This window comes from Maniola jurtina, chromosome 10 (genome assembly GCF_905333055.1).
Source record: "Maniola jurtina chromosome 10, ilManJurt1.1, whole genome shotgun sequence".
Lineage (NCBI taxonomy): Eukaryota > Metazoa > Arthropoda > Insecta > Lepidoptera > Nymphalidae > Maniola > Maniola jurtina.
The window spans coordinates 12,090,551-12,113,756 of NC_060038.1; the positions used below are offsets into that span (position 1 = coordinate 12,090,551).

Below are 23,206 nucleotides of genomic sequence, written 5' to 3' on the forward strand. Positions count from 1 at the left end.
CTTGAACAGACTTTCATCATGCATAACTTATATCGATTAAACAGGCTTTCAAATAAAATAAATCGCATTCAAATTGGTCCATCCGTTTGAGCGCTACGATGCCACATACAGATATACAACTTAAACTTACAATAGCCTTCTGTTTTGCGTCGGGGGTTAAAACAAAATCTATATTAAATGTCGTACGTTAAAGTAATAAATTATTCTGTAGAATTTGTGAACAAAATATATATTATGTAAATGTTGTAGTTTAAAGAAAAATTATGTGCCACCACTGCTGTCTCTTGGTGCCCCTGATAAAATAATGTAATCTATATAAATAAAGTATAACCTGACTGACTGACATGCCGACATACAGCTCAAACCGCTGGGTCTAGAAACTTGATGATTAGCATGTAGATTTTGTAGACCGCCACTAAGAAAGAATTTTCAGAAATTCCTGATGCTTAAACACGTCATATAAACAAATATCTGTGCCTGTGGGTTTTCCAGATTTTTGAACAAATGTTTTTTTTTTTTTACAAAAATTACAAGTTATTACAAGTTACACGTGCTCAAAGGTTTACATACAAATTAATCGGTGTAACTTTGAAACTATTTTTTTTTTTACGGAAATCTGAAAGTTCACAGCACAAAGGTATTTGTTTCTAAAAAGGGGCGTTAAGAGGGCTCTCTCCGTCACTCGTTTCATACAATCGTAGTTCCAATTTCATTTGAATATTAAGCAACCAAAGTCCATGAAATTTTGCAGACATATTCTAGAAATTAATATCTATGTCTGTGGTTTTCCAGATTTCCGTTAAAATATTCGGTTTCAAAGTTACGCGGTGTTAAAAAATTTCATACAAATCTTTGAGCCCCTGTAATTTTAAAACTACATATTTTTAGAAAAATCTAAAACACAGACACAGATATTAGTTTCTAGAATATGTCTGCAAAATTTCATGGACTTTGGTTGCTTAATATTCAAATGAAATTGGAACTACGATTGTATGAAACGAGTGACGGAGAGAGCCCTGTTAAAGTCAAATGAGCACCAAACTACGTTTGTAAGGAAAGCGTTAGGGAGCGTGCTAGGGTCAATTCTCTAATAGGGCTTAGATTTTGAGCAGTTATGTACAGCAACATTGCAGTTTTTTCCTATTCTGTGGTCCACTGTGATATTATTTATATAACCTAATATACAATAGGAAGTACATAGCTATGTCATGAACTGATTTTATTTATTGCTTTTTAGTTATGGTTTTAATTTTCTTGTTAGATAAAAAAATACTTGTAAATCGTAACTGTACCTAAATGTAATTTTAGAAATTCTGAATTGAAATTAAAAATATCAGATCAAAAACAATTTCAATCGAGCATTGATTAGCTCTCTATAATTAGAATGATTGTCGTTTTCTGTATACAAGTGTAAATTAAAAAATTTCAACACCCCCGACAAATCATTTTCAAATAGTTTCAAATAAATAATTATGTATATCTAGGCAACGTCCATCTTGACAGCTTGACATTTGTCAATTGACACTTGAATATTATGAACCTAAGGGTTATCTAACCTTCTTTTCTACAAGAAAACTAGAAAATAGCTGATAACTTTTAAACGGCTGAACCAATTTTTTTGGATTAAAGCTAAGAACACTCTCGATCAAGCCACCTTTCAAACAAAAAAAAGTAAATTAAAATCGGTTCATTCGTTTAGGCGCTACGATGCCACAGACAGATACACAGATACACAGATACACAGACACACAGATACACACGTCAAACTTATAACACCCCTCTTTTTGGGTCGGGGGTTAAAAACGTACCTTATCCTTACTTATTTACTGTATCTTTTGAGTAACTTGAGTAAGTACATACTATTTGATGAAGTTGTAGAAACTGTAGTTGCATTTAAATAAGTTTCGTATAAATTATGATTACCTAGTTATTTATCTTTTACCTATAGTTGTGATTATTATTATAGAAATCAAAAAGTCAATATTTAATATGTAATTTTAGTAAAAAATAATTTGTGTTTTATTTCTAATTCAATATTATGATATTAGAAGTGTGCGAAGCCATTTGCCTCCTCGTTTCTAATTCGAAACGCTAGGATATGGAACGCCCTTCCGGCATCAGTTTTCCGCTCCAAATTTGATATGGGAACCCTCAAGTCAAGAGTGAATAGGCATCTTCTAGTCAAGCGCGCTCTATCCTAGGCTGCATCATCACCAGCACGTCTGATTGCAGCCAAGCGCTAGTCTATAAAATAAAACAAACAGTTTCAAATAAAATTGTACTTATTCGGTTTTGCTATTATTATATTATAGACTAGCTGTGCCCGCGACTTCGTTCGCGTGGAATGGCTCTCAGCGCGCTTTATATGGCCACGGACGCTCAGGCGCGAGGCGTGTAGTACGTACTCTGTACGTTAAAAATGTTCGCCGTGATTCTTTAAATTGACATAACTTTTTTATTTATGAACCGATTGACATGAAATAAACACTAAATGTTAAGTGAAGCTTACTACAATATATTAGTGAAAACCGTATCTAAATCGAATAAGCGGTTTCTGATATTAGCGTGCACAAACACACAGACAAACAGACAAAAAAAATTAATTACAATTTCGGGTTCGGCATCGATATAATAACAACTCCTACTACTTTTTTTATATATTTCCATTGTACAAACACCACTTTTCTACAATTTTATTATATGTATAGATGATGCTGCGTGGTTCTGTACATCCAAATACGGGAATCCACAAGTTCGGGTTGGCCAGTACAAGTTCTGCATCGCTTCCTCAGTCGGTCTTAAGAACATCTGGAGGTGCGTGAATCAAGCTCGTGGATGTAAAGCAAAAATTGTAACTCTTGACAGTCACTTTGTGAGGATTGACAGAAATCACAACCATGGTAGAACTAATGATATTGGAGAAGGTGGAAGTTCAATTGGAGATGGATCCGAAGTTCTTTATTGAAATTTCCATAAGATGATGTTTTGCACAGCATAAACTCAAGCTTTTTCTCTAGAGCTTTAAACCTCTCCTAACATCGATTCGCTATAAAGCCAGAGTAAAATGGACCTAAAGACGATTGTTTAAAAGTTAAGTTTTGATTAGAATTTTTGTTCACGGAGCGAACTTTTACGATGACATTAATTACATTAGGTTAATAAATTGTTTGAGTTATTTTATTAATGATTAAAAATATCTATATATATTTTCGTAATTTGCATCCTATTTTGAATTCCTACAATACTGGTAAATTGTATCATACAAAAAAACACAAAACTACGGTTACCCTGCTTTTCTATAAACTGCAAAAAATTCAGACTTCCATACTAATATTATAAATGCGAAAGGGTGTCTGTCTGTCTGTTTGCTAGCTTTTAATACCTATACATTAGTATCATTATTTTGTTTTCTTTCAAGCTTATGACAGGGACAGAGTCGGTCTGTAGAACAGGTACGAACTATTCCAAAAATAGTAATAAGTTCACATACTTTTTTTTACAGGATGCGGACGGCTAAGGCCTAAGGGGCATAGAAGATATGGCCAGTGGTCACGAGCAAGTTTAATTGCGGCCATGGAGCAGGTCAAAAAAGGCCTTCTCTCAAAGAATAAAGCGGCTCGTTGCTTTGATATTCCTAAACAAACTTTACTCAATCATTTGAAGTCAGGAAGTACAGCCAAACAATTTGGACGAAAAACTGTATTGAATGAAGATCAACAACAAGAATTAGTTAATAAGATCATAGAAAAAGCAAAAAGTGGGACAACTATCACTTATACGCAAGGAAGCATTTCTTTATTGTGAGGAAAAGAATATTAAACACCAATTCGATAGAAAACGGCGCATGGCTGGTGCAGCTTGGCTCAGTGTCTTTGTGAAAAGATATCATACAGTTTTGGAATCATTATTAGTAAAAAGCAGAAGAAAAACAAATTAAATCAAATAAATACTTTTGTCGTGAATATATAAAACATGTTTATATTGTACCTAATACGTCTAAATAAAAAAAATATATATTTAGACATATTAAACGTGGACGAAACTTAAAACACTCGAGATCAGTTTATGAACTTGTCGATAATATGTTGATCTAGTTGCATCGATCGTGATCTCGTTGGTTCATTATTTCTTTATTACTGTTATAGATAACATGGTGCATTTCTCCAGAACCAAATACGGCAAACCGTTGCTTAACATGGGGCCGTATAGATTTTGTTTGGCCACATCTGTAGGGTCTAAAAGCATTTGGAGATGCAGCAAGCAGACGCAAGGCTGCCCCGCCAGAGCCACCACCATCGACGGCGACATCGTGAAAGTGAACAACAGCCATAATCATTGCATATAACAAGAACTCGGTTGAATAATACTAAGAAAGCTGGTGATTCCTGAAAAAATACTTTGGAGAATATGCTACTGATATTAAATGAAATAAAATAGGTAGTTATCCTAAATAGGAAAAAATTAAAAGTTTACGTTTAAGTTTAGTATAGTTTATACGTAGTGCGTTTCAAACAAACGTAGTTTTAGCCCTTATATTGATTGATTGATTCTAATTAATCAAACTCAATGAAATTTTGTAGTTACATTGTAAGAACTAGTACTCGTATCTATGTCTATGGCTAAACCAATCACAAACGACACTACATTTTCTAATTGAATTTTGAATGTTTTTGAAAACAGTTTCGAATTGAATTTTGAATGTTTTTTGAAAATATGATTGTGATTGATTGAAAGTGGTTAACGCCCACTGAGATTTTTGTCTCTATCATTTGTATGAGATAACGTAACAAAGAGAGTAGTTAATAGGATTATAGAAAAAGCAAAAAGTGGCACAACTATCACTAATATGCTTATACGCAAGGAAGCATTTCTTTATTGTGAGGAAAAGAATATTAAACACCAATTTGATAGAAAACAGCGCCTGGCTGGTACAGCTTGGCTCAGTGTCTTTGTGAAAAGATATCATACAGTTTTGAAATCATCATTATTAGTAAAAAGCAAAAAGAAACAAATTAAGTCAAATGAATACAAATAAATATTTTAACAGTCCAAATAAAAGAGTAATATTAATATTACTGTGTTTGTTTATTTTATCTCTTTCTATTTGAAGTTTAATGTTGATGTTAAATTGTTAATTTTAAATATTATTATGAATCTAATGCCTACGTATCAGTATCATTGTTTTGTTTTCTGTCAACCATAAGAAAAGGATAGAGTCGGTCTTTATGTTGTTAGTACGAACAAGTACGAATTATTTATTAGTAAAGCTGTTAACCAAAAGTACTAAAAAGTTTACGTTAGTAACTATACTTTTTTACAGGACGCGGACGGTTAAGGCCTAGGGGGCGTAGAGTGTATGCCCCGTGGTCACGAGCAAGCCTAGTTGCGGCCATGGAACAGGTCGAAAAAGGCTACCTAACAACGAATAAAGCGGCTCATTGGTTTGATATACCTAGACGGACTTTACTCGATCATTTGAAGTCGGGAAGTACAGCCAAACAATTTGGACGAAAAAGTGTACTGAATGAGGATCAACAACAAGAATTAGTTAATAGGATTACAGAAAAAGCAAAAAATGGAACAGATATCACTAATATGCTTATACGCAAGGAAGCATTTCTTTATTGTGAGGAAAAGAGTATTAAACACCAATTTGATAGAAAACAGCGCCTGGCTGGTAAATCTTGGCTCAGCGTCTTTGTGAAAAGATATCATACAGTTTTGAAATCATTATTAGTAAAAAGCAAAAAGAAACAAATTAAGTCAAATGAATACAAATAAATATTTTAACAGTCCAAATAAAAGAGTAATATTAATATTACTGTGTTTGTTTATTTTATCTCTTTCTATTTGAAGTTTAATGTTGATGTTAAATTGTTAATTTTAAATATTATTATGTACTAGCTGTGCCCGCGACTTCGTTCGCGTGGAATAGCTCTCAGCGCGCTTTATATAGCCACGGACGCTCAGGCGCGAGGCGTGAAGTACATGTTCGCCGTGATTCTTTAAAATGACATAACTTTTTTATTTATGAACCGATTGACATGAAATAAACACTAAATGTTAAGTGAAGCTTACTACAATATATTAATGAAAACCGTATCCAAATCGAATAAGCCGTTTCTGATATTAGCGTGCACAAACACACAGACAAACAGACAAAAAAAAATTAATTTCAATTTCGGGTTCGTATAATAACAACCCCTGCTACTTTTTTTATATATTTCCATTGTACAGACACCACTTTTCTACAATTTTATTATATGTAATAGATATAGATCTAATACCTACGTATCAGTATCATTGTTTTGTTTTCTGTCAACCATAAGAAAAGGATAGAGTCGGTCTTTATGTTGTTAGTACGAAAGGGTACGAATTATTTATTAGTAAAGCTGTTAACCAAAAGTACTAAAAAGTTTACGTTAGTAACTGTGGGAATATATACACACACAATTCGACACACTATTTATTTTTATTATTATTTATATTTACAATGAGTAACGGTCACAATAGGCAAACGCAAGCGCACGCGGAACAAGCGCGTGTAGGTAGGTAGGTACGGCGAGAGACTACTACTCGAGAGTCGAGACACGATGCGCGCGCGCCGCGCCGCGGTCCGGTGCGGAGGAGCGGGGCAAGAAGGGATGGCGCGAGGTGTGGTCCCACCTCACGCGCGGCAGCGGTCTCGGTGTGAGCAACCGCCACATCTTCCCCCTGGCTAGACTGTAGCTACCAGCTACGGTCGATAATAATCAGGGAACTTGACGAGCCGGCCACTTCTTGTCCTCTTCGCTTCAGTGGTGCTAGGAGTAGCAGTGGAAGTTGATGACGTAGGTGTTGCGTCTATCTCTGGAACCTTTGTTTCTCTCGCGACGTATGCCGGTTTCAGTCTATCGATGGATACATTGTATGGTTTCCCGTGAATATCAATGGAGAAGAATTTCGGTTGCCTTTTCAAGACTTTGAAAGGTCCGCTGTAAGGGGGTTCTAGTGAACTTCGAACATGGTCTCGACGGAGAAAAACATGTGAACAAGTATTTAGGTCTTTGGGAATATAAAATGGTGAAGTTGTATGCCAAGAAGTAGGTTTGGGAGTGAGTTGGGCCATATAAGACCGAAGACGGGTGACATATTGAGTGACGTCGCTTGTAGTAAAATCTTGCTTCGGAGATAGGAACTGTCCGGGTAGTTGAAGAGCTTCTCCATAGACGAGTTCAGCAGGCGTCGCTTGAATGTCTTCTTTCCATGAGCTTCGCATACCCAAGAGGACTACTGGAAGGGCTTCCGTCCATTGTGAAGAGGTGTGGCACATGATAGCCGCCTTCAGTTGACGATGTAGCCGTTCTATGATGCCGTTAGCAGCTGGATGGTAGGCTGTGGTGACGAAGTGACGTGCGCCAATCAGGGTGGTGAGTTCCTTGAAGAGATGGCTCTGGAAGTTTCGGCCGCGGTCTGTAGTCACCCGTGAAGGACAGCCGAATCTAGCTATCCACCCAGATACTAGAGCAGCTGCGCAGGTCTCTGCTGTCATGTCCTTTAAGGGATACGCCTCAGGCCATCGCGTGAACCTATCGATGACGGTAAGGCAATATCTGAAATCAGAAGATAGGGGTAACGGTCCTACGATGTCGAGATGGATGTGAGAGAATCTGGAAGAAGGAGTAAGGTAGGAAGAAAGAGGGGAGATAGTGTGGCGAGAAATTTTGCTAGTTTGGCATTGCAAGCATTGCCTAGCCCACTCTCTACAGTCTTTACGAATCCCTGGCCAAACAAAACGTTGAGAGACCAGTCGTATAGTAGCTGAACTTCCGGGATGATGAAGATTATGAAGTGAATCGAACACTTGTCTTCTTAGCTGAGGTGTTACATATGGACGAGGCGTCTGTACAGAAGTGTCGCAGTAAACAGGTAAGTTATTGTTAGGTGTAGCCATCTTTTTCAGTTTCAACGTGGAGCCGTGAAGAAGGAGGTCTTGCAGTTCAGGATCTTCTTCCTGAAATCGTGCGAGTTCTTCAAAGTTGATAGCTGGTGTTATCCCTTCGATACGGGACAGTGCGTCTGCGACTACGTTTTCCTTTCCAGGTAAGTACCTTATATCCGTTGTGAATTGTCCAATGAAATCGAGGTATCGGAATTGTCTTGGCGAGTTCTTGTCTCTGTTCAGTTTAAAGGCGAAGGTAAGTGGCTTATGATCAGTGAAAACGGCAAATACTCTCGCTTCGACCATATGCCTGAAATATTTAATGGCTTCGTAGACAGCCAACATCTCTCGATCATACGGACTGTATTTTCTTTGCGCGCTGCTAAGCTTGTGCGAATAGAAAGCTAAAGGTTGCCATACGCCATTTTTTTTCTGTTGCAGCACCGCGCCTATAGCAGAATCCGATGCGTCTGTCACTATTGCTAATTCTGTTGATGCATCCGGATGAGCTAGAAGAGTAGCTGTTGACAGTGACGACTTGCAGTCTTCAAATGCCTTTAGTAGCTCTGGAGTCATTTGCACTGGCTGAGATCCTTTGGTATTTGGGCCAGCTAGGAGGGCATTCAAGGGAGCTTGTAGATGCGCAGCATTAGGAACGAAGCGTCGGTAGAAATTAATCATTCCTAGAAACCGTCGCAGCTCTCTTACCGTCTTGGGTACTGGATAGTTTACTATTGCTTCGACTTTAGACTCCAGAGGTTTAGTACCCTCAGACGATACACGGTATCCCAGGAAGACTACTTCAGACTGGCCAATATTAGACTTCGATGAGTTTATAACGACGCCGTAGTGTCGCAGGCGCTCAAACAGTTGGCGTAAGTGGGTCTTGTGCTCTTCAGGAGATGCGGAGAAAACTAAGATGTCGTCAATGTATCCGTAACAAAAATCAAGACCAAGTAAGACTTCATCCATGAACCTTTGGAAGGTCTGGGCCGCGTTTCTCAAGCCAAACGTCATATACGGAAATTCGTAAAGGCCAAAAGGTGTAGTTATTGCTGTTTTCGGAATATCTTCTGGATTTACAGCTATTTGATTATAGGCTTTGACTAAATCAATTGTTGAAAAGATTGAACACCCTGAGAGCTGGTAAGAAAAATCGTGTATATGTCGGATGGGGTACCTGTCGGGGATTGTTCTGGAATTTAATGCTCTATAGTCCCCGCAGGGTCTCCAACCGTCATCTTTTTTCTTCACCAGGTGTAAAGCAGAAGACCAAGAACTCTCTGAACGCCGAGCTACGCCGCTTGTAAGCATGTCTTCAAATTCTTTTTTAGCTATTTGCATTCGTGTCGGGTCGAGTCGTCGAGGCTTGCATGAAACTGGAGGTCCTAGCGTTGTCCTGATATGGTGAAGCGTGTTATGCTTAGCTGATGAGTGTATTCCTGGGGGTCGCGTGATTTCTGGAAACTCCCGTAGTATTTGGTGGTATGGCGTCTCTCCGACTACCGCTTTTACAGATGCAATATCTTCCACAGATCGGATATTTGTAGCTGGAACTGAGAGTGATGTCACGTTGTCAATAAGGCGTTGGTTTCGACAGTCTACAAGTAAATTGTAGAAGCTCAAGAAGTCAACTCCAATAATAGGTCGTGAAACATCTGCTACGGTAAAGTTCCAGGTGTAGTTTCTTCGGAGTCCAAGGTTCAGGTGTAGTTGTCTCGGACCGTACGTGTGGATGACTGTATTGTTAGCTGCTACCAGGTCGTATTTAGATTTCTTACACGGCGTCTTAACGGCGGATCGAGGAAAAACGCTTAAGTCAGAACCCGTGTCCACAAGAAACTGTATCTTTGAAGTACGATCGGTGACAAATAAGCGGCCTGTTGGAGAAGGACAGTCGTTTGCCGCTACTTGCGACCGCCCTGTACGTTTCCCGAATTAAAAGTGCACGGTTGCTTGCATTTCCGCGCTTTGGCTCCAAAAGTATAGTGGTAAAAGCAGTGCGGGTGGTCTGGAGGTGGTTGTTTAGACCTAGAGGAGCTCGAGCGATCATACCTTCGTTGGTTTGTGCGAGAACGAGAACGTGTTCTTCCTCTATCCAATTTGGTCACCAGTAGTGCTACCTGTTTGGCTAGTTCACTCACCTCTTTCGCCATGTCAGCGTTACTGCTGCTGGATGCCGAAGCAGTTGCGACTTGAGGTGCTGCGGGAACTATTTCGTGTACGCGGTCTGCGATTTCTGCCAGTTTTTCTACCTCAAGTTCTGCAATTTGAGACGCGATTACGGTTTGTATGTTTTGGGGTAAGCGATTTGTCCAGATACTCTTGATGAAGTCAGAAGCCCCCGAAGGTCCAGCCAGATTCTGCAAATGTCTAAGAAATTGTGAAGGTTTGCGGTCGCCTAACTCCTCGTGGCTCAGTAATTGTTGAATGCGCTTTTCCTGAGATGCAGAAAGGCGATGAATTAACTCTGTCTTCAATTTGTCATATTTATTTACAGCAGGCGGATTCGTTATGATGTCTTTGACTTGTAGGGCGTATTTCGTCTCTAATTGCGTCGTAACGAAGTAAAATTTTGTAGTATCGCTATTTATTTTAGATAGAATGAAATGTCCTTCTAGTTGCGCAAACCATAAGGCTGCCTCTTCGGGGCAAAAAGGTGGGCAACGCAATGGCGTGCCTATTTTTGATACCTCCCCGGGGACCTCTGGATCGTCACTTTTAGTATCTACATCGCTTGCTCGACTTCCGTTCTGCGCCATATTTTAAAAAAAGGGAAAAAAAAAAATTTTAAAATCGCTTCCGCCTATAGTTGGACCACCGGCTTGTGGTGCGACGCTCACAAAATTATGAAGAATGTTCCGAGTACCTATCTGCGATTGCTAATACGCCAAACGTCGGGGATACCACTGTGGGAATATATACACACACAATTCGACACACTATTTATTTTTATTATTATTTATATTTACAATGAGTAACGGTCACAATAGGCAAACGCAAGCGCACGCGGAACAAGCGCGTGTAGGTAGGTAGGTACGGCGAGAGACTACTACTCGAGAGTCGAGACACGATGCGCGCGCGCCGCGCCGCGGTCCGGTGCGGAGGAGCGGGGCAAGAAGGGATGGCGCGAGGTGTGGTCCCACCTCACGCGCGGCAGCGGTCTCGGTGTGAGCAACCGCCACATAACTATACTTTTTTTACAGAACGCGGACGGTTAAGGCCTAGGGGGCGTAGAGTGTATGCCCCGTGGTCACGAGCAAGCCTAGTTGCGGCCATGGAACAGGTCGAAAAAGGCTACCTGACAACGAAAAAAGCGGCTCATTGGTTTGATATACCTAGACGGACTTTACTCAATCATTTGAAGTCGGGAAGTACAGCCAAACAATTTGGACGAAAAAGTGTACTGAATGAGGATCAACAACAAGAATTAGTTAATAGGATTACAGAAAAAGCAAAAAATGGAACAGATATCACTAATATGCTTATACGCAAGGAAGCATTTCTTTATTGTGAAGAAAATAATATTAAACACCAATTTGATAGAAAACAGCGCCTGGCTGGTACAGCTTGGCTGAGTGTCTTTGTGAAAAAATATCATACAGTTTTGAAATCATTATTAGTAAAAAGCAAAAAAGAAACAAATTAAGTCAAATGAGTACAAATAAATACAAAAAACATGTTTATATTTTAATAGTGCAAATAAAAGAATAATATTAATATTACTGTGTTTGTTTATTTTATCTCTTTCTATTTGAAGTTAAGATTGTTATGATATAACTTTATTAGTTATCAGTTAGATTATGAGATATTTATTTTTATAGAATTTTAACTAAATTTAATCTATAAGATACCTATATATATTTTAATTTTAATTAAATGAATGATTTACAAACATTGTTTTAATTTCAGCGGGTATAAAAGAAAGTGAGAAAATAAAGTTCGATGTGACTCGGTTCGGCAACCCTACGATCACTTGGGGTAATTACCGGTTCGTTAAGAAGCTGAATCGGAGATTGAAGACTTGGTGGGAATGCACTGCAAGGAAGAGTCATGGTTGTCGCTGTGTTGCTGTGACCGTCGAAAATCGTCTCGTGAAGTTAAACGGATGGCATAACCATTAATCATAATAATTTAGGTCATTGGTAGTGCGCCCCAAACAAAACGTTGGCTCTCATTTGAATACTGTAAGATTATTTAAAAAAATTGATTTGAGTTGTCAAAAATAATATAAAATTATTAATTTATCTAATGCAGATAGTTTGATAAAATCGATATTTGCCTCATTCGATGTCATACGATCTGTTGCTAGGAGGCCAACTAGAGTGAACTTGCATAAATACGGGTGTTTTGAAGGTTTTGGGCGGAGTCTCGCGATATTGCATATTTTCGGTGTTTAGATCATGAACTGGATAATTAGATGTTGTGATAGTAATCACAATCACGCATTGAACCTGTGTTCTTCGCGTAAGTTTTGGGAGGACATTCCAATAATTCGTTAATTAGGTTTAAAAACTTACATATGCAAATCTCTAAAGCCGTAAACTTTAAAACTAGTAATTTTATGCAAATCTGGCAATTTACAGAAATAGATATTAATTTCTAGAACGCGTCTATAAAATTGCATCGAGTTTGATTAATATTTAAATAAGAGCCAAACTACGTTTGTATAAAAAGCGCCGAGGAGCGACTTAGAGTGACTCTTAAACTATAAATTATGTAATATATTTTAAAAATCATGATATTCCTTTAAAAAAGCGTTTAAAGTGTTGTGATGATATACATTATAAAAATATATTTATATAAACGGTTCAACTCATCTTTTTGTCGGAGTTTGAACAGGCCCTGGACTCCGGATGAGTCCGAAACTAGTCGGGCATACGCCGACAAATACGGGAAGTGAGCCGTTTTATTATATTTTTATAATTAGCTATATATTCCTTTTACTTGAGTAGTCGCTATTAATAAGACTTTTAGACTTAGGCTTGGACATAAACGTCCATTTTAGAAAAAAAAAAATTGGTTGTCTGTAAAGTCGGTTTACTGACGATAGTTGAACGTGACAACAAAGGCCGATTGTGCTTCTTTGTCGCTCGTTCCGCGCTCTCGCTTGCACTTCAAGCCTTACATGGAACGCCTCAGAGCGAGGTAACGCCGCATTTCATGCGTGCAGCCGGCTCTATCGAATTATAAGACGTTGTCACGTCAAAAAAATATATTAGGACTCGATAGTGAGTTTTAAAAATAATATAATTCACTTGGGTACACTAATTAGGTTATTGTAATATGACATGATTATAGTTACGTTTTATTTTGTGGCAATTAGGTCATCTCTCAATAATCTGATTGGTCTATCTTTTAGACTTGCAGTATCTTAGCGTATCATGGGTGATATTTATTATTAACTAGCTGATGCCCGCGACTTCGTCCGCGTGGACTTACATTTTTCAAAATCCCGTAGGAACTCTTTGATTTTCCGGGATAAAAAGTAGCATATACACTCTGCTTAACTATATACTCAAAAAGTTGCGACGCGATTGAAGGACAAACCAACAAACAAACACACTTTCGCATTTACAAATAATATGGGTAGTGATAATGAAACTCGCGTGTTTGTCGGCGTAAGCCCGACTAGTTTCGAACCCGTCCTGGGTCCATATCAATGACGTACCTAAACACATGAGTTTTTACATACATATTAAACATACATATTTTATATTATGTACTGTATCTTCGTAAGAAAGAATGAAGAAAGAAAGAAAAACGTTTATTTCTTAAATTGTGGCACACATTACATCAACTAAGGTTGAAATCTATAGAGCGCACTTTGACTTTGCTTAGACTTAAGTTTCGGTTAAAACGAGACAGATTTATGCCAGCCGTATAACGTTGTCTCGTTTTAACAGTGTCCTAAGTGTTAGCAAAGTTAGCAGTCTTAGCCTAAGATTTGGTTATCCCGACGCTTTCTCTACTTGAGTCTTAAGCCAACAAGCTTCAAGCAGAAGAAGCGAGGGAATAAACTTTACTGTGTTATGCGTAGCACAACCCGAAAGAAGGTTCCAGCACAGCATTATGCTGTACTAGCTGATACCCGCGACTTCGATCGCGTGGATGTAGGTTTTTTGAAATTCCCGTGGGAACTCTTTGATTTTCCGGGATAAAAAGTAGCCTATGTGCTAATCCAGGGTATAATCTATTGCCATTCTAAATTTCAGCCCAATCCGTCCAGTAGTTTTTGCGTGAAGGAGTAACAAATATACACATACACACACACATACAAACTTTCTCCTTTATAATATTAGTGTGATGCCTTGAGACACAAAAGCATACAGCGCTGATTTTCAGCCAGCACCCTAAACCGGGTGACGCCACGGAACTATACCTATTTATTTTAATCCACACCATACAAACTATAACACTAAGTATAACAATTATATTATCAATTTCAATATCAATTTAAAATTAATTAAGTAAGTTAATGATAGTGTGTTGAAATATGTTTAAAGATTCATTCAGACAGTGTAACAAAGATTTTATTTTCATAATTCTAAGCAAAGGGATATAAGTAATAGTAAAAATTTACGTATTTTGCCTGTTTCGGAACATTGCAATTGTTTTAAATAGAAGTAAGTTTTTTTGATTACGTTGATAGTAAGTTTTGTTAATATAAGAGAAAGGAAGAAGCTATAATTATGTTGTAATTCTATGATCACCTAAAATTAGGTTAGTTTGAAAACTTGTAATAGTAATAATTATAGAGCAAATAGAGAAAAAAATGTAAAGTTCTTCGATATTAAAATAAATTAATCGGATTAAAAAAAAACATTTTATTATTTTTAGTCATTCTTCTAGCCACTCTATAAAACATGTTTATAAAAAGGTACTCATTTCTATAGAAATTGAATAGAATTATATTTAAATAAACTTTTAGAAAAACTTTTGAATCATCAAAAGAATTTACCTCTGGTTTGGAGTTTAAGCCAAAAATTGCTCGCAATGGATTTAGGTACAATCATTACCTTTAAATTCTGGCCGGTATCCAGTTATTATAAATAGTGAATTTGTGCAAAATGAATTCACTCCTCCGTCGTCGGTGCGTGATAGTTCGTAGAGTTGGTATTAGATCTCATTTTTATCATCTTAATTTTTATGGGATTTTTGTTCGATACAGACGAGCCGCCCCCAAGGTAGCCTAAATTACAATCATTAAATCAACTAAATTATAATTAACTTCTAAATTACACAATGCAGTGCAACAGAAGAGATATTAATAGGCTGAAATCTATAGAGCGCACTTTGACTTTGCTCAGACTTAAGATTGAGTTAAAACGAGATAGATTTATGTGAGAGATTTACCTCTGTCTCGTTTTAACTCTGTCTTAAGTCTAATCAAAGTCAGAGGGCGTTTATAGATCTCACACTAAGAAGGCTCGTAAAACCACCTACTTACGTCATATTTATTAATGTTACATTTCTGCACAAGCCTCTCTCTCTGCACGTATTTGAGCAGATGATACACATTGATGTTTTTTCAGAGCCGAAGTTCAGCTTATCGCAAAGAGGGAATTTAGTCGTGCAGATTGGAGAGTGGAGGTTCAACAAGCACGCTTGCTGGGGGGCCAAGGTTCGTTGGACTTGCATCAAGAAGAAGTCTGGCTGCACGGCTTCCATTACTACTGTGGACAATGTCATCGTCAAGACCCTGGGGTCACATAACCATTAAAGCATTAAACCGTAGTTAGAGACTTATGTTTTTCAATCCTATAGTATAAGTGCCAATTACTTATTACTGACCTTTTAAAGTCTTATTTTCGCTGTCTTATAAGTGACTTGCGTAAATGCCAAAAATCCGGCCGTATTTCTTGTCTTCATTCTAAAACAACACCCAGTCCAAGAGTTTGGACTGGGCGTCGATGAGTCTTTGTTTTAAGATATTTTGATAGATATTTTAAGCAGTATTTTTTTTTTTTTTTTTTTTTTTTATTAACTATCAAATATTGAACGTATTACAAATGCTTTTAACACAACAAAAAAACCACTAAGGTTTAGTATGTTGCTTATCATTCCGTCCATTAATCGATTTTGGGTATAGTACTTCCATAAATAATATATACATTATTTATAGAAGCACTAGGGAACATTACAAGATAATAATTTGTTATTTTTAATTTTTCAAAAATGGGAATTGTTAATATTTGTTTTGAAAGTATGATTTTAACTTGTGTTTAAGGTTAAATTCGGTAAGTCCTGACCTAAAAGTATTATCTAAACTATTTATTAGGCGAGGGATCATGTACGCGCTGGTGCGCTCACCATATTTATTTTTTGCAAAGATGGTAACTAGTTTTTTTTGAGTTACTTTGCGTGTCTGAATTTTGTTAATAACTTCCTTTTGTATGGCTAAATTAAAAAATTGTTCTTTCAGAAGCGTAAATTGTACTTTGTCATAAATATTAATCACTTTACAATACTTAAATATAAGATTTTCATTATTTTTTGCAAGTAGTTTAATATTAAGAGGAACAATGGTTTTTAAAATCCTTAGTTGCAACTGATAAACATGTTGTAAGTGCGACTTGTCGGTTCGACCATAGCTACTCAACCCATAAGCAATTATGGAGTCGGCAAGAGCATTGTACAGCATCAATTTGACTTTAAAATTTAACCTCTTTCTAATTATAAATAAGTTTGCCAAGAATGCTCTGAGCTTATCACATACATGCTTTATGTGCTCATGCCAGTTGAACTTATGGTCAATTATTAACCCTAAGTATTTATGCGAGTTAACTATTTCAATAGTGGGACAATTACAGTTGCTATGTGGTTGGTGCAAACAGTTATGATTATGCGCAATAAGTTTATGTTTTAACATGCTGTTAGCTTTTAAATTTGGTGAATGTATGTGGACTAATTTTGTCTTTTGAGAGTTTAATATTAAACCACTGTCATGACACCATTTATTTAAATTATCAAAGTCTTCCTGTAGCATAAGCAAGGCATCATTGACATCTTTAGCTGCTACAAGCATGCATGTATCATCAGCATATTGGTACGTAGTACAGTGGCTAAATATCTTATTCATATCATTCACATAAGCTATAAAATGCAATGGTCCAAGCACGGAACCTTGAGCTGTGCCCTCAGTTACTGTGATTGGTGCGCTATAGCTGTCACAGATCCTAACGCGGTAGCTTCTATTACTCAGATAGTTTTTACACCAATTTAAAAGAGATCCCCGTATACCTGAGTTTTCTAATCTTGTAATAAGCTTGTTGTGATCTAATGTGTCAAATGCACGAGAAAAATCAATAAATAAAGCCAGAACATGTAGTTTTTGGTTCATCCATGAATTAACTTGATCTGTAAAGTCTGACAATAACATTGTCGTATTCTTACCGGGCCTAAAACCAAATTGGCTAGAGCTTAAAATATCATTTTTTTGATAGAACACATGTATTTGATTACAGATATATTTTTCTACTATTTTATCTATGGAAGATGTTAAAGTGATTGGCCTATAGTTATTTATGTCATCATATTTACCTTTCTTGTGTACTGGTCTTACACAACCTACTTTAAGTTCATCAGGATACGACTCAGTTTTAATACAGGCATTTATAAACTTAGCTAAAGGTTCTGAAATTATATTAGCAATGCCCTTGATATCTCTCATTCTAACACAATCAAATCCTGGGGCTTTATCAATACGAAACCTATTTATTAATTTATAGACACTATCCGGCGTTGCCTTCCTAAAATACATGCTACAATTAGATTGTATCGTGTTGTTTTGACCAAGATTTAATAAGTTCTGGTTGCAATTCGGCAATATATTTTTCACGGTAGTGTCAAAGTTGGTCGCAAAGTTGTCTGCAATTTGCTGTGGTACACGACTGAGCGATTTAAAAGCATTTAACACAACCTCATCAATTGATCTTACTATCCTTCCTGCGATATCATTTAGTAATTGCCACAATTTTCTTGAATTATTAAAATTTTTAATTATTTTCTTTTTATAGTATAAATTTCTATAGTATTCAGTTATTTTATTTACCTTATTTCTTTTCCTATTGTATTCTAATCTTAACACTACGTTATTTTGATCTTTCTTCCATCTATGAAACAATTCATCTCGCTTATTACTCAAATTAATGATATTTTTATTTATCCATGGCGCCTGGCAATGTAGTTTTGAATTTATATTAATAATTCTCTTTGCCTTTGAATAAGCATTATTAAAAGTATCAGAAATGAAAGTATACATTTGCTGCGGGGACTGCATATTGTCAATATGAGACCAATCCGCACATAATTCCTCGCCTAATATCACAGGGTCATAAATAGGTATTTGCTTGCTTACAGTAAAGTTAAGTGATCTTGATTCGTAAATATTGCATAGTGCTATTATGGTCAGGCGATGATCCGCCAGTACCGTATCGACCGCAGCCGTGCAAGGGTCCGCCGTGTGGGAGCGCACAAAAATGTGATCAATGCACGATTTTGTAGTTAAACTTAATCTTTTTTCAATACGTGTATAATCACTAATACCACACTTCAGACCCTGTTCCGCCAGTAGGTTTAAATACTTATCTCTCATTACGGATGACAATTTCAGGTCTATGTTCATATCTCCAATAACTATAATGTTGACAAAGTGCTGTAAGTTATCTAATAATAGTGACAATTCATTAATTATATGTGAATATCTTATTCCGGTTACACACCCTGAAACAGTCACCTTAGTGTGTATATACGGAAACGCGTCTATTCACCCTGTCAACGGAATTTGTACCTATATTTTTTTCTATCCGCGTAGCGGGTTGGATAGACGGACGCACGTTTGCGTATACACCCTAGGGTGCCTGTTTTAAGGTGGTTAACAGAATAATAAACTAGGTATTTGATCTAAAAACTTTAAACCTAAATTATGCTTGAGCTAATGCACATTGATTTGCACTGAAATATATTTTACTAGCTAATATACATGAATTAGTTCGCGTGAATTTTAGTTTTTAAAAATCCCGTGGGACTTCTTTGATTTGGATTTTCCGGGATAAAAGTAGTCTCACTCTCCAGGTCTTTTTCTATAGTTACCTACCCATGCAAAAAATCACGTCAATCCGTTCCTCCAGTATTACGTGACTGAAGAACAAACCAACAAACTAACAAACAAACACACTTTCGCATTTACAATATTATGGGTAATGATTGATGATATTGGACATAAGTTAAGACTTGCGTATTTATGAGTTACTTTTCTAATGATTTAAATCTCTTAGTTACATTCCTTGATTTCTTAGGGTTAATGCGTTTGAGTGGAAAGGCCATATTTCTTGCCATTTAAAGTTAAGAGGGCTCTCTCCGTCACTCGTTTCCACTCGTTTCATACAATCGTAGTTCCAATTTCATTTGAATACTAAGCAACCAAAGTCCATGAAATTTTGCACATATATTCTAGAAACTAATATCTATGTCTGTGGTTTTCCAGATTTCTGTTAAAATATTCGGTTTCAAAGTTACGCGGTCTTAAAATTTTCATACAAATCTTTGAGCCCCTGTAATTTTAAAACTACATATTTTTAGAAAAATCTAAAACACCACAGACACAGATATTAGTTTCTAGAATATGTCTGCAAAATTTCATGGACTTTGGTTGCTTAACATTCAAATGAAATTGGAACTACGATTGTATGAAACGAGTGGAAACGAGTGACGGAGAGAGCCCTGTTAATTAGGTATTATACATGTTTGTTTTATACATCTTTATACCAATCGTTTGGCTATAGCAATATATGCTATAATAAGCAATTTTCAATTTTTGAATTATCTTATTAATTCGCATAAAATTTCGTACATTTTTTACTATGCTAGAAAGTATTTTTTATACTTATTGTTTATTGTGTTATGTTCACGAATCTTGGTTTTGTGTTCTTTAATTTGCTTAATTACATTTTGATATTGAACAATTTCATAGCGCATTAAGACGTTGGCTATGAATTTACATATAATGTTTTCTGATTAATAAATAAATGTAAAAAAAGTTCCTTATTTTAATAAAAGTATTTCAACTGATTTTCATCATTCTCATTTCTTCATACTATCAAAATAATGCTGACTTCATATCCCGCCATTTACATGTAGGTATACTAAAACTTTGATTGTTGTAATTGATTGACGCGTGTGAAGCTTGCTTGTGGTCAGTGTGTGTGTCGGAGCGAACAATCCCAAGCGCGCACACACGCACACGCACACAGATACAAAGACACAATCAAGAGCAAGAAGTTAATTCTAAGCACCGTACTAATCTGTTGAATGTATTTTAGATTTAAATCCGGTGTTCGCGCAATCACAACGAGGGAACCCAGTTATAATGATTGGCCAGTATCGCTTCAATAGGGTTAACAAGTATGGCAGCAGAACGAGATGGGTTTGTGTCAAAGCAAAAGCTGGATGCAGAGCTTCTTTGCATACTATGGACAACGCTATCGTTCGAGTTTGGGGGTTCCATGATCCGTTAGCTCATACAAGCGCTAATAGATTTTGAAAAGCTAAAAGAAATAATAATTAATGGACCTAAAACACATATACTATAACTTGCGTTACTCAAGACAGCTTTTAAGTAAAAAGAGTAAGAAGCTGTCAGTAAATACGACACGATTTACGAAAGTTACTTAAAGTTGTATTGATTAGTGTAAGTAAAACTATTAAGTTATACTAAAAACGAATGTCAAAAGATATAATATCATGATAAGAGGTAAGATTTTATAGCAATACTCAAAAGAACATTTCTCTAAGGTAAGAGCTGAAAATACAGAACTTATCTTACTCGTACGTTTGATAAAACGGTGCTTTTCCTACTTAAAAGATTACGGTCTTCAATTAAAGTTAAAAACAATCGAGGCTTAAGAAAAAAATTTTTGCATAATTTAAGTTAAAAAAGTAATAATAATGAACTCGAATTGTAGGATGGTTTTTTCATTTTGTTACTTTAAACTGAGGGTGGGGTAATATTAATTGTTATTTACATTAGTTTATCTGTAGTTCCAATTGAAGTTAATCATATTCATTAGTATAAGTTATGAGCTAACTAACTTAAATATTACTTAAGGTTTTGGTGGTGGATAAAATAGTAAACGCTTTTATTCATATTATTGTATCATGAGTAATGTTTATTTTAATTTCTTAGTTCCATTTTTTGCGTACATAGATCATTATATTCGTGTATTATCAGTTTTTATGGGCTTGTTTTATTTAATCATCCTTAACTTTTATCATTTTATCATAATAGTATAAAAAGTTATCTTTCCTAAAATATCAACTAATTTATTAAAATTATTTGGAAATAAATAAAGTTTTTGACTAACGTTGGTCACTCACTGTCTTTGGTAGAGACTAGATTTAGATATAAAATCAGCTCTACCAAATTGGTTGACAATTCTGCAGTTAAAATTCATTTAAGACATATTTCATGATTTAACGATATAATAATATTATGTAAATATCAGGACGTAGCGTAATAAATGCAATAATTGTTGAATTGTTGATAATTCAAATCGGTCGAAATATCGACAAATTAACAATTGTTGTATTTATCGTGGTACAGTCGGCCTCCGAATTCGAGTCGCAATTCGGCGAAACTATTGCATCAAAAACCTGTCGCACTTATGACCTTTGTCTATAATCACGCCACACACACCTAACGCATGTGCATAACCGTGCCACGCGAATATGATCAGGTACTAAACGACTTACGGCCTTAGACTATACGTACCCGATACTTACATTTAAGTCTTTTAGTAGACTAGAAATCATCTTGTCCAAAACTAAAAGGTTTATGATTTTCAGTAAACATAATAAAGACAAATCGCGGAACCTATATGTTACTTGTGGGTGGACATAGATTTTATAAAGAAAAGGAGACCGGAGGAAGAATAAGGTGGCAGTGCTCTTTGAAATCTCGTACCAAATGCAAGGCCTTTGTTAAAACTATAGAAGGCGCAATTGTTGCAGTGTTTTTGGACCATTGTCATTAAATGATTGAAATACTTGTATGTTATAAGCTATTATAGAGAATTAGAGGAACCCTGGAGTGGTATAGTATAAAAAGCAAATTAATAAATAAAATAAATGAAGCGTAATAATAATGTATTTAATTAGTATGTGCTTAGCAATTTTGGACGATAATACAGAAATTATAACTAGACATTTAGGAGAAAAGGTATATAATACTAAAATTATTTATTTAAATTCCTCAGGTAACTTTAACGTCCCTTTTATTGTTTTATACTTTTATGTAAGTACTTTGATCCATAATAACTCTAATATAGTATCGTAGAAATAAAAATATTTTATAATAATATGGCACGATTTTTAATTGTTAACGTCTTCAAAATTAATGATTGATCCACTAAGAAAATCCATTTGATGGAATGGATAAGTTTTTTTTTTTAAATTGTGCTCTGTGGCACAACAAAAAGCCACTAAAACAAATAACAACAAGTTTTCGTTTTATTTAAAAATAATTTAATTGTAATAAATAATTAATTTATGCTAATAATTATAGATTTGTAATGTTATTTTTGTACTTTAATTCTTTTATTGTTATAATGATTGTGAACATTCAAATTTGTTTATTCAGGTTTACATATGAATGAAAAGATAATTTTGATATATTATATTAATAAAACCGTATCCGTAAATTTTAACAGATTTTGATTTTAAAACTTGACTTCCTAGTCATTAATATCAACGACCAGTTTATTAATTTGATTTAATCAATTGAATGAATATGAGATTTTCTTTATCATTTACCACCAGTAGTAACTACTGTAGTAATAGAAGTGGTTTTCACCAAAGTTTATTTGCTAGCTATGCTATTTAGTGATGTTTTTATTAAAATATGTAACACAGGAAGTTTTATGTACCTACAGTATGTTTTACTTTATTATTATTTTTACTTTTCAATAATAAAAAACTTAAACGTAAATAAAATATACGTTTCGTACGGCATATTATGGCTCCTCGACTATGTAACCAAGAGCCACCAAGTATTAGGTAGTTTTTCTGAACGATTATTTGCCCGATGTTTATTTCACTTAAAGCTGAAACAATTACTTATTAGTAGAAATAGAAATATTTTTTACTAGCTGATGCCCGTAATTCGTTCGCGTGGATTTAGGTTTTTCAAAATTCCGTAGGAACTCTTTGATTTTCCGGGATAAAAAGTAGGTTATGTGCTAATCCAGGATATTATCTATGTCCATTTCAAACAGCCAAATCCAAATC

The 23,206-nt window shown here is 35.7% G+C and overlaps 1 protein-coding gene across 10 annotated transcripts in view; it reads left to right on the top strand.

The window, feature by feature from the left end:
- The window catches only part of LOC123868946 (protein tramtrack, beta isoform-like), a 451,090-nt gene that overhangs the window by 125,825 nt on the left and 302,059 nt on the right, over window positions 1-23,206 (top strand). The window contains exon 5 of one of the 10 annotated variants that reach the window (XM_045911654.1): window positions 11,128-11,584. The exons of 8 other annotated variants lie outside the window; for them this stretch is intronic. In XM_045911654.1, the coding sequence (XP_045767610.1) occupies window positions 11,128-11,570 (443 nt within the window). In that variant the 3' untranslated portion in view covers window positions 11,571-11,584. Of the gene's footprint in view, window positions 1-5,320; window positions 5,819-11,127; window positions 11,585-23,206 lie in introns of those variants that run through there. One more of the 10 variants, XM_045911653.1, reaches the window with a different exon arrangement.